The following is a 14,287-nucleotide window of genomic DNA, read 5'->3' as shown; positions in this document are numbered from 1 at the left end:
GTCCCCAGTGGGGACAACCTGCGTATGGTGCTGGTGAAGCAACCAGACGGTGGACAGCCAAGAAGGTGTCCGTCCTGCAGAAGCTCCTTTAGTCCAGCTTCATTTCAAGAGTCCAAGTGGAAGTTTGGTTGCTTAAAAGCCACTTCTGTGGCTTATTAATTTATTTGAAGAATTTGAAAAATCCTCATTTGATTTGAAGAGCTGGATCAGACCTGGATCCCCGGGATGCCCCAAGCCTGACCTGCCCGATGCCAGTTCTCCAATGCCCCTTCCCAGCATTGATTAAAAGCCTTTCGCCAAGGGACTCGCAGGAGTCAGTGCAACAAGCGTCTGGCATGGGGCTGCATTGATCTCTCCTGCTGGGAGCAAGGAGATAATTAAGAGCAACCTCTTCAGACACCACTTACCGGGAAGCAAGACAGGTCTCTGTCAGCTGTTCATGATTGATAGCCGTCTCCCCCTGCAGTGCACAGACCCATCCGCCCGCCCACCCCCGTTAAAGGCTCTAGCTCTGCCTCTGCCACTTTGCTGGGAGAAAGCCGAAGCTTTAACACTCCTGCTCTTCCCCAATTGCCTTGTTTGGCCATTGATACCCAAGTGCTAATTGCTGACGGTCAGCAGGCCGTTCAAACCCAGCTGCAAGGAACAGCAGGCATGATTTTAACCGGTGGGATTTTTTTTTTATTTTTAAAACAAAACCAGCCTCCCTTTCTTGCTGCAAGTTGGCTATTCCTCTAGCAGATGGCCAAAAAAACCACAGTTGAATGCGGCTACCTTGGGGTGCGTAGGAAGCGTGCATGCAATGCAGATTCCCTCTCCTCCATATGACCGTACTGGGGGAGGATTCTCTCTCCCAGACCTCAACACCTCTCCTTTCCTTTAGCATCTTCACGGGTACTTTGTCTATCTCTTCCTTCTGGCATCAAAGTGAGACGTGGCTTTGTGCCACCCTGCGTTTTCATCATAGCCGGAGCCCTGATTCCTGTTCCCCCTCCACCTTCAGGAAACACGTCCCAGGGGATATAAGAGCCTTTTTCCATCCTTGATCCCCACAAGTCCATGGAAAGATGTGATCCCTCCAACTAAAGGTCACAGGTGGAGTCATGTCCCTCAAAGCCACATTCCCACAGATAGGTTTTTGGGCTGCCCTGCAATTACCTGCGGCAAAGCCAAACCCTCTAATTCCCTGTGCGGGGGGTTACAAGGGAGCAGGGGCAGCAGGTAGTATCTTTTTTCCCCCCTAATGTCACACATTTGAGAGCTGATGTAATAAAACGATCCGTAAGCACACTACGAATCCCAGAGCCACCCGACCCTTCTCTTTGCGTGTTGGCAATGGCGCATTCCCAGTTTTCCGAATTGCCATAACCTGATGCTTGCAGTTAATTTAGCCTTGATGCAAATGTGCCGGTTCTGAATGATGAAAGTCATCAGATCAAAATGCAGTTCTCCGCGATCTGATCTAGGATCAGATCTGATCCCAAATTTACACCTCGCTTGAAACCAGGATTACAATTTCTTACCCAATGCCAACCTGGGGAAGACCGAGCTCCCTCTAAGATACACAATCCTAAAATCCAGAATTCTTTCACCTTGACTCCAAATCCCTACAAATATACGGGTAAATGCTACCGTGAACGGGAAGCCCACGTCTGCCACCCTTGGACCCACAGTCTATCATCCAGCTTTCTGACCATCCAGTGGTTGCTCTTGGAAATCCTAGCACTTGAACTGATTTTAGCATGTGTGATTTTCTTGGATAGTCACTCCCAAAGACAAGATATATATATTTGGTTTCCTCTATTGAGCTCCTTGCCTATTTTTAAGCATTGCACTGATGCAATGAGAGAGCAAGGTCAACGCCTCATGGCTTGGTCTACTGCCAAACTCAATGGGTGGACACTGAACAACGGCAGGCAAGAGTTTTAGCCATGAATCTGTCCACATTTTGCAATTTCTTTATATAATTTCTCCAAGAATGGGAGTATTGCTGGCCAGATTTTTCATTGACCTGAAGAGGGCTGCTTTGGAATAACTCAACTGGTTCAAACCATATACAGAGGAATAAACTGCAGGCAGGGCAACTCTGCTTAATTTGGTGGCACTAGCGCTGGAAAAAGAGCAGATGAGGTTCGTACAAGCCCTTTCCATCGAATTGATATTTCAGACTTCTCCATTTGTGGCTCTTTTGAGCCAAAGGACAAATTGCCAAGAATAAGGGTATCTGAGGAAAATCGCGTGAAGGCACGTGGGCTCCCGCAGAAGTTGCGTGACCGACAAGGTGTCCCCTCCTCCTCCCCGCTGGCTCTGGGCCTGAAGATACTTTGCTCACAATGCAGCTTCCATTATTTCCATAGCAACCATCTTTTGTCAGGTCTCAAGACTGGAGATTTTTAACAACTCCATTTGCCAATTCAAGCCCCAGAAGGAAGTGGGCTGCAAAAGGAGAAAGTTCTCATTCAAATGCAAAATAGCTGCAATAATAGCTGAGGGGTGCGGGGGGGGCCCATCACTTGGGCACGTTGCTTTTCATCCAACCGTTCCTCCTTTGCTTGGTTTACGCCGTGTGAAAGAGCCTCATCCAGTGACACTTTTGACACTGGAAGCCATGACGTGCGTTGGGGCACTCAGACAATGCCAAGCCCAGCTGGCATGGGCCTGAATGAGATTTCCCTCTCCTTAATGAAAAGATATTTCTTTGCTTCAATAGGAGCTTTGATCTGGTTCTGTCAAAACCACCCTGGGGTCTCTTGGGAATGTGCTTGATGCCTCCTAGCCCCCAGCCCCTTCCTAGGCCAAAGAGGTCCTCTGCCCTCTGTCCCCTTCTCGCAAGAAGCATCAGCTTCCATCACATTGTATCTCAGCTCTCGACAAGCCTAAAATTAATGTCCAAAACGTGCTACGAAGGGGCTTGTGTATCATCACATTGGGAAAAGATGCCCAAGATGCCAGTGCTGCTGCTGAGCACTTGGTGCAGCAAAACCCCAGCCCGAGGGGACGGGGCTCATCGCTTCTGCCCATCTACCAGGGCACGGGGCTGTTACTGCTGCGAAATGATATATATTTTGTGCGAGTTTGCTGTCCTGCCTTCCCTAGCTCCTTGCTGGGATATAGGGACACCAGCTCATACCTGGCTCATTTGCAAATCGGAGGCATGGAAGTCTTATAAGCCCCTCCAAAATCTCAGCCTAGAGGATCCATTGGCCTCATCCCTAATTTTTGCCCCAGAGGTCGCACCCAAAACAGCTTTGCCCTGCTTCCTAGGGTAAGATGGGTATTTCTTCTCCCAGAAGACAACTAACTTCATCAGTCAACCTCCTGCCAAATAATTTGGCTGGTCACTAGAAAAAGTAGCAAACTAAGAAAGAAGCGTTTCGTGCTTGTGCATTCACCTTTTTTGTTACCGCTTACTTTTGCAGCAGCCTAGAGCCAGCAGCAGCCCTTTGTGCCGACCTCTTTCCACTGAGGCCCTTTCCCTGTCATCTCCCAACACAAATCGGTACAGAACTGGGACTGGAGACAACCTCGATGGCAATGAGGGGGCAAGGAAGCGGGGCTGGCAGCTGGAAACGCAGCCTTTCCGGGGCATCCCCAAAGGAAGCTGTCTCCTGGTGGCCAGAGGAACTTCAATCTCTTTCATAAAATCTCATTAAGCACCTGAGGGCGATCATGAAAACCAGTTCTGCTCCGAGCATTGCTTGGCTTCCCCAGCTCCGGCAGTAGCAGGCTCCGGCGTGGTGGGCTCAGGTCCATGCTACCCGCCTCGCTGCCTGCCTGGGCAATCAGATGAAGCACCTTTTAAACTGTAATCCTGGAAAGAATAAAAAGACCCGGGAAATGCAGACTTCCAAAAGGAGAGCTTTGAATATCCCACCCTTCCCCGCACCCTTTTATAATGCCTTCGACAATGACTTCGCTGTCCTTTTCTGGGACCTTTGTGGGTCTGACGGCCATGTGGGAGCCCCGCCGCCTTGGCAGATCTCTGCTGATATCATTACCCACAAAAGGGCTCTAAAAGCCTCTGTGATGTTTTCACTTGATGAATGTATTTTTTTTTTCCCTTCACTGAATAAACCCTTCCATGACTCACGTGGTTGCTGGGGCATGCGTGTGTACACTGAGCCGCGAGGAAACCCCAGCTCCAGCCCGGAGGCTTTCGCAGGCTGCCCCACTGGGCACTTGTGTCAGCTCCACATGATTTTTCAAATCCATCTCCAGCTTGCTTTCTTTGTCCCCTAAGCACCCCAATCTCAGCAAAAGCAAAACAGGAAAGATGTCTAGTCTTTGAGACAACAGCAGTCCGACGTGAGAGTGCCGTCCCAGCGCCTTTTTAACTCAACATTTTTACCTTTAGCTGCTTTGCTACCCTTCGGTCCTGCATCGCAAGAGGGCAAGACAGGGCATGCTCTGCATGAGTTAACCGAAAAAGCAGACAGGGGTGTTTACCTCATTTCCAGGGTGGACATCCCCTGGACACAGGACCTGCCTTTTCGGGTGCATTTTCACCAACAGCGAGCATAGGAAGCAGCTCTGTTAAAGAGCAAAGTCGTGCCTGAAGCCCACAAATAAAAAACACTGTGGTTTTCTCCAGATTTTCATCTTGCCGTTGCATGCAGACACTATCTAAGCCTTGCACACAAAAGCAGACCCGCAACAAATTTTTTACATCCACCTGCAGAAAGAAAACAGCAGAAAGGGTAGATACACTCTGGATAAACCGAATGCACTGACGGGATTCCGACCAAAATCCTGTCCCGCCAGATTCATTGGGGAAAGCCTTGTTTGACACCAGGGAGGTCAGGACTTCAGTCTTGGGTTGTACGGCGAGGTTGATCTGCAAATGATGTTGGAGAAATGAGCCAGGCTGTGAGCAAGGAGAGGGAACGCAGATGCTGCCTCAAACCACATCCTCACCTGGTCTGGTGGGGCATCTTCAGGTGCAATCCAGCCCTTGGAGCCCCCTACTCCTGCACTAGGCAGAGGGATCCAGGACCACCCAGCCTCTACCTGGGAGCTACAGGAGGGGAATCCAGACCTAAATGTGTCTGCAGAGGGATATGTCCTACCTTGAGGACATCTGGGATCTTCAGCCCATCCATCCCAGGAGACTGCTCCTTGCTGTACTGCTGAGCTCTACCACTGATTAACATTACAGCTGAGAGGTTCATGCCCGTATTTCTTTTGGTCTTTTAATAAACAGTTCTTAGGAAAGCAAGCTGGTATTCATTTGGCTTCATCCACAAATAAACTCTGCCCACAAAACCAAGATAAACTTTCTTGTCACTGCAGAATATAAAAAAGCACACTGCTCAAGCACACCCTGTTTCGCAGAGGGCTGAGCATTTTATCTGTGTGAAGCAAATAAGGGGGAAGCTACGGTTTCGTTTTAATAGCTCATTGCATTTTTATAGTGCCTTTAGTTCAAGGCTTTCAAAAGATTTTACAAACTCTCCCTATTTACCTCTCAGTCCTTGGCCATGGGGTTTTGGCTAGGTTTTGATCCAAGAACTGTTTCCATGGTCTGCTCAGAAGCACCTCAAAGGCAAAAAATTTCATCGAAGGACCCATCTAGTGAAGTTTCCTCCATCTGGAGCCAAAATCTTGGGCAAATCACCCTGCTCAGTTTGACCTGAGCTCCGGTCTCTGCTCCCAGTGTGTGCAACTGAATAAGCACCTCTAAAACCACAGGCAAGCCCCTTCCCCAAGAAAATATAGGTCTGAGTCCTCAAAAACAATGTGGGAGTCTATGATTATAAGGAGCTCTTTCAGTACAGCTCAGAGCCTCACTAATAAGACACTATTGATAAGCCCCGAGCAGGTACGTATGGAGTACCGACTCCACCAAAATCTCTCAGCCTCGTTATACACAACAGATCCATTAGAGACGTTTTCTTTTGGCTCTTTCAAAATCTTGCCTGTGATGAAAGAAACGTCCCAAGGATGTTCATACTTCTGCATGAAGAAAAAGTCCAGCTAAAAGCAAGAGAGACAGTGCAGTGATTCTCCTCTGTCATAAAGAAAGCTGAAAACAAAGAGGAGCAGAAGCAAAGCTGGTTTTATGCCTTGTGCAGGCATTAAGGCAGCCGTCCATGGCACTGCTTACTCCTGCCGTGTTTCGGAAAGCTTTATTCCTGTTAGATACGGGGTCACGGCTACCAGCCAGCAAGGCGACTGGCAGCGTTAATGCATTTACTTCAGCACCAGTGCCTGGCAAGGAAGTTAGTTATTTCTGCAAAAGCAATAGGAAAAAGCCGACAGGAAAGAGGAAAAATCTGACATATGCACTGGAGCTCAGTGTGGAGACCAGAGGGAATGTGTTTAAAACCCTTTTCTTTCTGCGAGTGGCTGACTGCAATGACCCCGGTGTAGAAATTCAGAGACACCAGGTTGCAGATGCCAAATTTTAGCTCAGCGAGTGCTCCTCGTCACCAGAGCTGGCTCTGCTGCCGGTGGGTGACGCACCCTCCCAAATCATCCAGGTTAAAGTAATTTATTCTGCATGCTCTGAAACCACCAAGCTTCAATACCCATTCCCAGCATTGCACTACAAAAAGCCAACTGCTTGGGGTTTAGGTACGCTGAAACGAGGCTTTGCAGGCATAACAACATTGGAATCATATACGAGATGACATATGAAATGGGATTTTTGAAACAGCAAAGGATCCTGACCTGCCCCGCTCCCTCGTCCAAAGGGAAATACCAAACCAGCAGCTCCGAATGCCAAAAATCAAATGGCTCTCCTCCACCGTTGTAGTCCAAGCACAATGCTGAAGGTATTAAACATGTTCGCTGCAATTATTTAAACAACACAAAGACAGAACAGGGATCGATTTCCCACGCCTCTCAGAAAATGCCCTACACACTGGTTAATCACCGGGAAACAGGGACCTTCCCTCCCACATGCAGAGGTTTTCCCGCATGCCAGCGGTCATTCCCGATGGAAGTGCTCAGAGCTACAGTACTCGCAGCACTGCAGAAATCGAGGTCTTTTCCGTTGGTCATTAAGCAACTGAATGCACGAGTCTCATTTCACAGGAGAATAACCAGACTTCTCCATGAGCAAGTAAATCAATCTCAGGTATAACAGATGAACTATGAGAAATAACCCAGGAAATGAATGGGAAAAAAAAAAATCATGACAGGTTGCAATTGCCTATTTTTAGTTCTTTGTGCGGGGCAACAATACGCTGGTTTATGTTTGTATATAAACGACCTGACTGTAATGAACTTCTAAAGCAGAGGGATATCATAGAAATGAGCACAGCATAAATGCATGCCTGTATAAATAGGGAATTCTTTACAATTGCATCCTGTAACGGTGAGTTACAACAATTTAGGAAGCTGGTAACTGGCTTTGGAAAACGTTGCTTGCTTGTTGTTGGGTCTTTCGTCCTTTCAGGAAAAAGAGATGTCAGCGAGCCGGACAGACAGGGGTACACAGGACAGGGTGGAAGACAATACGCCGAGCAGTGATGGACAGTTATCTTCTGATACCGGACCATTAAATCCCTGAGAAAAAGGATTTTATGCCCCTGTCCTCTCTCCAGCACAAAACCTCACATTGTTAAATCTATGTATTCCTCATAATATATGTAATAATATAATACAATATAGAAATGTATTCCTGCCTGGAGTTAGGCACAACTGTTGCCAGCAAGCAGCCCAGGACTGAACGTGCACCAAGCGTGACTCTCTACCTGCAAATTAATCACGTCACGAGCCAGGTATTTGGCAACATGAACTTGGGGAACTTGACCTTACAAGAGAGATTTTTCCCTGCCAGACTCCTCATCCGTTGCCTTCTCTGATCGCTGCATTTCCTAAACAAGCGATTAAAGCATCTGTAAAACACCTTGGAAGTTTCCCTGCGATTAGCAGCCAAGCACTGGGATAAAATCAACTGTGAAGGTGCCTTAGTCACCTTAGGGTGATGCAAATGGCCATGAGGTGGAAAGGGCCGATTTCTTCTCTGGTAGAAAAATATTAGCAGAAGACAGTTTCAGCACCTGTGGGACTGAAGGGACCTCTGTGCAAAAAGCATCGCTCCACATCACAGCGGGCAAGTGCATGCAGCTCTGGACGTTGTGCAGGCGCTGGTTCATTTTTTAGGTCCCCGTTCATCGCCAGCGCTCACACAAGAGTAAAGCAGTCGATTCCTTTCTGCAACACCGCGTTAAAATCACAAGAGCTGTGAGCAATGAAAGGATGCAGTGAAATAAATTCTCCTCTCGACTTTGGTGGAAATGGATCAGCAGGTCCAAGAGTTACCAGGGAAGGAGGAATAAACACATTGCACATAAATGGCAAAATTCACGGGCACGTAAAACGCTTCTTTTTTTGTTTGTTTGTTCTTAGGTAAGCAGGCTAAGAAGGGACTAATGGCAAATTAAAATAAAATAACACCATGGTAATTTAGAGGGAATCAGAAGTTCTCCATATAACGAGGTGGAATTAAACTGCTGGAGTGTCTCCACACATCCAGGCATGCTTCTACAGGGCAAACGTGAGACCGGCAGGGTCAGGGCCAGGATTTATCGACGCGAAATTAGAAAAAGCAAGCGAGGGAAATGCAGTGACAGAACCCCAATGCCAAAACCTCCAGTTGTTTACTTGGGGAAGTTTGGGGCATTCAGTACAGTGTTGAGGCTTAATAAAATATAATAATTCAAAAGAGAAAGGATCCCCTTTTTATTCTGCTGGTGACTGCAAGCGTGGAGACAGAAAGGTGGAAAAAGGAGCTGCCAAACTGGAACAGACCAGGAAGCAGAAATGTTAAACAGTTTGATTAAACCAAAACAGTTTATAACTTTATGGTTTCCTCCTCATTTGGACCAGAGCTGCTATGAAGTCCCCTCCTCCCCGCTTTCGTAGACGTTACCCCTTTCCCCGCTCTCCAGGTCCCTGCAGAGGAGGGCTGGATCCTGCTCGGCATCTCTCACCTCCAGCAGTTGCTGCCAGCTGTGGAATTTGCTCCTGATTTATTCCACACCGGAGAAACACCTGACAAAAGAAAGAAATGATGCAGCTGCTGAGGGAGATGACTTTTTTTTCTTCCTACTTGGCCAAAAGCTCTCTCAGGAAATTGTATTATCGGCCATGGATAAAATGAAGTACCGCTAATGGAAACCTAATTGATTTTTCATATTTGCTGACTTGCAGCAAAGAGATGAGAAAATCAGATAGCCCGTAACCTCAATCAAGTAAAAGGAATAAGGTTTAGAGGTACATGACAAAATGCCCCCCGCTTCAGCTTTTGGGAGACTTTTCCACACTCCATACATTTTTGCCAGGTATGGGACGAACTTCTGCCCAAGCTATGAGTTTGCCTGCACATTAAAACTCTCCTTACGGGAGGGTACAAGGAGGTGGGAGGCCATTTGCTTTTATTTAAAGAGAAAAAGGTGATCGATGATATCCAGTAAAGGAGGAAGAGACGGTCAAAGAAAAGCAAAATCCTTCTGTGTGCAATAAATTAGATTAAGGGGACGAGAGACAAGAAATTTAATATAGAGAACAGAAGCTGCAGCAGATAAACAAACAAGCGGCACAAACCTTTAAAACTACTGAGAAATAAACATTTAATTAAAAACCCAGTCGCTAAACAAGCAGGAAATGTTCCCTCAGCTTCACAGAAGCAGACAAAGATAGTAAAGTCTAACCAGCTTATTCCTAGTTAGAGAGACCTGAAGGTCAGGCTTAATTAAAACTCAGACGACCCCACCATCGGCATCTGTTTTACAAAACAAAGTCAGATTCCCAGCTGGTATCTGGTGCCTTTGGCTGGAGAACAAGATGGATCTCCAGCTCTTCCAGCACCGGGCACCAAACGTTCCTGCGTTGTCACCAAAATCGCCGGGGACAGACAGGAGTTTTTGCAGGTTTCAGACTGGGCACAAGGAGAGCAAAGCCAATTTCTAACCCGTATTTTCGTACAGAGTAGGTGGCTGCAGAGGCGAGGACGCAGCCCGGAGCTGAAGTCCATGAACGCACCAGTCATTGCTCTCATGCCCAGCCACGGTCCCGTTAGCAAAGGTAAAAATCACTCAGCTCAAACTGTGCTTGGCTACGGACTTCAAGAGGGAGACAGCGATTTCGCCAGGAGTTTACAGATACAGCGAATCTATTAAGTTACTTAAGTCACGCCCTAGGCGGGATTTTTCATTCCACCCCTTTGCGTTTGCTTGGATGTGGCTCCATGCCCTTCTTTCAGACAATTTCACAAATCCTAAAGAAAACACCTTAATTTTCCTTCCCCCCTTTTTGAGAGATTAATCCCAGGGAACCACCAGCTCCCCACAGCATCTATAATCCATCCCTACTGCTTTGTATCAGCTCCACAGCAATTAGGCACCTATTTTGCTGCTGACTGCTGCTTTTCATCCAATTGCCCGTGTCGCGTAATCGTCTGTTGTTCGGCTCGGATGCGTTTCCTTCTCCACTTGTTACCGCTGCTCTGGCACTTAAAACACGAGTTATTCAAGGCAGGAACTGTCTATTTGTCATACTCCTCCGCCATGGCTTAGCACGAGGGGCAGAAGGCCTCTCCAAGAATGCAAATAAACACTGACATCGGAGGAAAAGCACTACGCAACAGACTAATTCATACAAAAAATTTATTAGAAACAAGGACGCAGCCTCCCAGGAACAACATTATACATTATCCCCCAAACTTTTACAATTTAACAGCCATCATTAAATACAAGTAGCTACAAAAACGGTGTGCACATCTATAAAAGAAGGGAGAACTAATCCTCCCCTGCAGAGGAGGGCTGGATCCTGCTCGGCATCTCTCACCTCCAGCAGTTGCTGCCAGCTGTGGAATTTGCTCCTGATTTATTCCACACCGGAGAAACACCTGACAAAAGAAAGAAATGATGCAGCTGCTGAGGGAGATGACTTTTTTTTCTTCCTACTTGGCCAAAAGCTCTCTCAGGAAATTGTATTATCGGCCATGGATAAAATGAAGTACCGCTAATGGAAACCTAATTGATTTTTCATATTTGCTGACTTGCAGCAAAGAGATGAGAAAATCAGATAGCCCGTAACCTCAATCAAGTAAAAGGAATAAGGTTTAGAGGTACATGACAAAATGCCCCCCGCTTCAGCTTTTGGGAGACTTTTCCACACTCCATACATTTTTGCCAGGTACGGGACGAACTTCTGCCCAAGCTATGAGGTTTTGCCTGCATTAAAACTCTCCTTACGGGAGGGTACAAGGAGGTGGGAGGCCATTTGCTTTTATTTAAAGAGAAAAAGGTGATCGATGATATCCAGTAAAGGAGGAAGAGACGGTCAAAGAAAAGCAAAATCCTTCTGTGTGCAATAAATTAGATTAAGGGGACGAGAGACAAGAAATTTAATATAGAGAACAGAAGCTGCAGCAGATAAACAAACAAGCGGCACAAACCTTTAAAACTACTGAGAAATAAACATTTAATTAAAAACCCAGTCGCTAAACAAGCAGGAAATGTTCCCTCAGCTTCACAGAAGCAGACAAAGATAGTAAAGTCTAACCAGCTTATTCCTAGTTAGAGAGACCTGAAGGTCAGGCTTAATTAAAACTCAGACGACCCCACCATCGGCATCTGTTTTACAAAACAAAGTCAGATTCCCAGCTGGTATCTGGTGCCTTTGGCTGGAGAACAAGATGGATCTCCAGCTCTTCCAGCACCGGGCACCAAACGTTCCTGCGTTGTCACCAAAATCGCCGGGGACAGACAGGAGTTTTTGCAGGTTTCAGACTGGGCACAAGGAGAGCAAAGCCAATTTCTAACCCGTATTTTCGTACAGAGTAGGTGGCTGCAGAGGCGAGGACGCAGCCCGGAGCTGAAGTCCATGAACGCACCAGTCATTGCTCTCATGCCCAGCCACGGTCCCGTTAGCAAAGGTAAAAATCACTCAGCTCAAACTGTGCTTGGCTACGGACTTCAAGAGGGAGACAGCGATTTCGCCAGGAGTTTACAGATACAGCGAATCTATTAAGTTACTTAAGTCACGCCCTAGGCGGGATTTTTCATTCCACCCCTTTGCGTTTGCTTGGATGTGGCTCCATGCCCTTCTTTCAGACAATTTCACAAATCCTAAAGAAAACACCTTAATTTTCCTTCCCCCCTTTTTGAGAGATTAATCCCAGGGAACCACCAGCTCCCCACAGCATCTATAATCCATCCCTACTGCTTTGTATCAGCTCCACAGCAATTAGGCACCTATTTTGCTGCTGACTGCTGCTTTTCATCCAATTGCCCGTGTCGCGTAATCGTCTGTTGTTCGGCTCGGATGCGTTTCCTTCTCCACTTGTTACCGCTGCTCTGGCACTTAAAACACGAGTTATTCAAGGCAGGAACTGTCTATTTGTCATACTCCTCCGCCATGGCTTAGCACGAGGGGCAGAAGGCCTCTCCAAGAATGCAAATAAACACTGACATCGGAGGAAAAGCACTACGCAACAGACTAATTCATACAAAAAATTTATTAGAAACAAGGACGCAGCCTCCCAGGAACAACATTATACATTATCCCCCAAACTTTTACAATTTAACAGCCATCATTAAATACAAGTAGCTACAAAAACGGTGTGCACATCTATAAAAGAAGGGAGAACTAATCCTCAAATCGCCGCTGTTTCAAACGTGGCCGGAGAAAGTATTTTTCCACGGCGGGCTGCACGCGCGTGGGCACGCAGACACCCACCGAGGCTGTGCGCTGGCACGCTGCGGGTGGGGGTTTCTGTTGCTTTCTGTCCTGAGAACCAGGACAGGTTTTGATCTTGCCAGAAGTCTGTATTGCTTTAATTCAAAGAGAGAGAAAAGAGCAAATTGTTACGGCTTCATATTACACCTGATACGTTACGCTGGGTAAACAGTTGGCACTTTCAAATCTTAAAATCGCACAGGAATGAATAATACATTATCACTAGTTTTATTTCAATGCTAAATAATAATAATAATAATAAAAAACAGAGGTACTACTGTCACAGAAAAAAAGACCAGCCTGATTTAATCACCATCTACAGATGAGAAAATAGAGGATAAGTAGGGCCTAGTTTATAAAAGCCTTTTCTTCTACTCATACCCAAAACACTACCTCCTGTCTAATCCAGGACCAGTTTTAACAGTGCTCATTTTTAGCGCATCAACCACTATATTGTTATTAGCGCATCAACCACTGTATTATCATTGCAATTCAGCCGCGTACTATTTAGTACAAAACACAAAAAAGGAGGAAAAAATACTTAAAATAGATCCACTTCTCAATTTCCTTACAGATGTTTTCCGTGTCATGCCATAAAAAAGAATTTAAAGCAAAATAGATATACAAAAGCTACTGTGCTCAAGTCAGCGGCATATGTACACATTAAAATCAGAACAATACAAAAAGTATTCTAGTAGCAAAGGCAATATATAATATTTTATATAAACAGTGTTTGAAAAATATAAAATTAGGAAATAATGCATAGAAGAGCGTGTTTCACAGGCCCTGCAGCAACATGTTATTCACAGCAATGGCTGCATTAGCAAGTCCTTGCGACGAAGGCAGAATTTTCACCAGCTCCCGAAATGAACAACTCATTGCCTGCAGAATTCGCTGGTTATGTTGGGAAGGGGGTAGGCAAAGAGGGAGAAATCCAGGATATATTTCAGTAACAGCTCTTTTATCAGACGGCGTTGGGTGTTGCACAGGTAGTAATGGAGCGTTTCTGCTGTCACGGGCTTGTACCACGACTGCCGTTCGGGGAAGCGGACGAAGGAGGGCGACTGGACTTGCTCGAGGACGTAGTTGGCATCCGTGTTCAGCCGCTCATAGGAGCCGATGAAGTCGTACCTCACGGCGCAGGGCTGGCACAGGTTGTAGATGGGCATCCAGTGCTCGTTCATCCTCTCCGCCTCCTCGTCCAGCAGGTACCGGAGAAACTCGGAGAAGGTCACGTCGTCGCCTGCCGAATTCCCCCCGTTCTTCCGATACCTCCTGACGATCTCCACCCCGTACTTCTGCTGGTACTCCTTGATCTCCCCAAATTTATTCCTGTAGGCCGACAGCAGCCTCTCCATGGGGTTTCGCACGAAGATGAACTTGTAGTAGTTCTTCAGGCGGTAGCTGATCTCGTCCGGCTTCATGTCCCCCAGGAACACCAGGTCGCTCTTGTGATCCATCTTCAGCTTGACGTCGACGCTCTCCAGCGCCCCGTCCAGCACCTTCAGGATGCGTTTCCAGTTGGAGCAGGCCACCTTGGGCACGTAGCAGTACAAGAAGCGGTACTTGTCGCTGACCAGGAGGTGCCGGAGGACCG

At 46.8% G+C, this 14,287-nt stretch overlaps 1 protein-coding gene across 1 annotated transcript; it reads right to left on the bottom strand.

Moving 5' to 3' along the window:
* Positions 1-12,462: 12,462 nt before the first annotated feature.
* CHST14 (carbohydrate (N-acetylgalactosamine 4-0) sulfotransferase 14) lies at positions 12,463-14,282 on the bottom strand (the record flags this gene model as incomplete). The annotated part of the gene is made up of 1 exon (XM_009333885.1): positions 12,463-14,282. A coding segment is annotated over one exon (717 nt), but the record flags the coding sequence as incomplete, so codon positions are not given.
* Positions 14,283-14,287: the final 5 nt, after the last annotated feature.

The sequence above is a fragment of the Pygoscelis adeliae genome, unplaced genomic scaffold, assembly GCF_000699105.1.
Source record: "Pygoscelis adeliae isolate BGI_AS28 unplaced genomic scaffold, ASM69910v1 Scaffold420, whole genome shotgun sequence".
Taxonomy (NCBI): Eukaryota; Metazoa; Chordata; class Aves; order Sphenisciformes; family Spheniscidae; genus Pygoscelis; species Pygoscelis adeliae.
The sequence above is the reverse complement of the archived record's forward strand: the minus strand, read 5'-3'. Positions and strand labels throughout refer to the sequence as shown.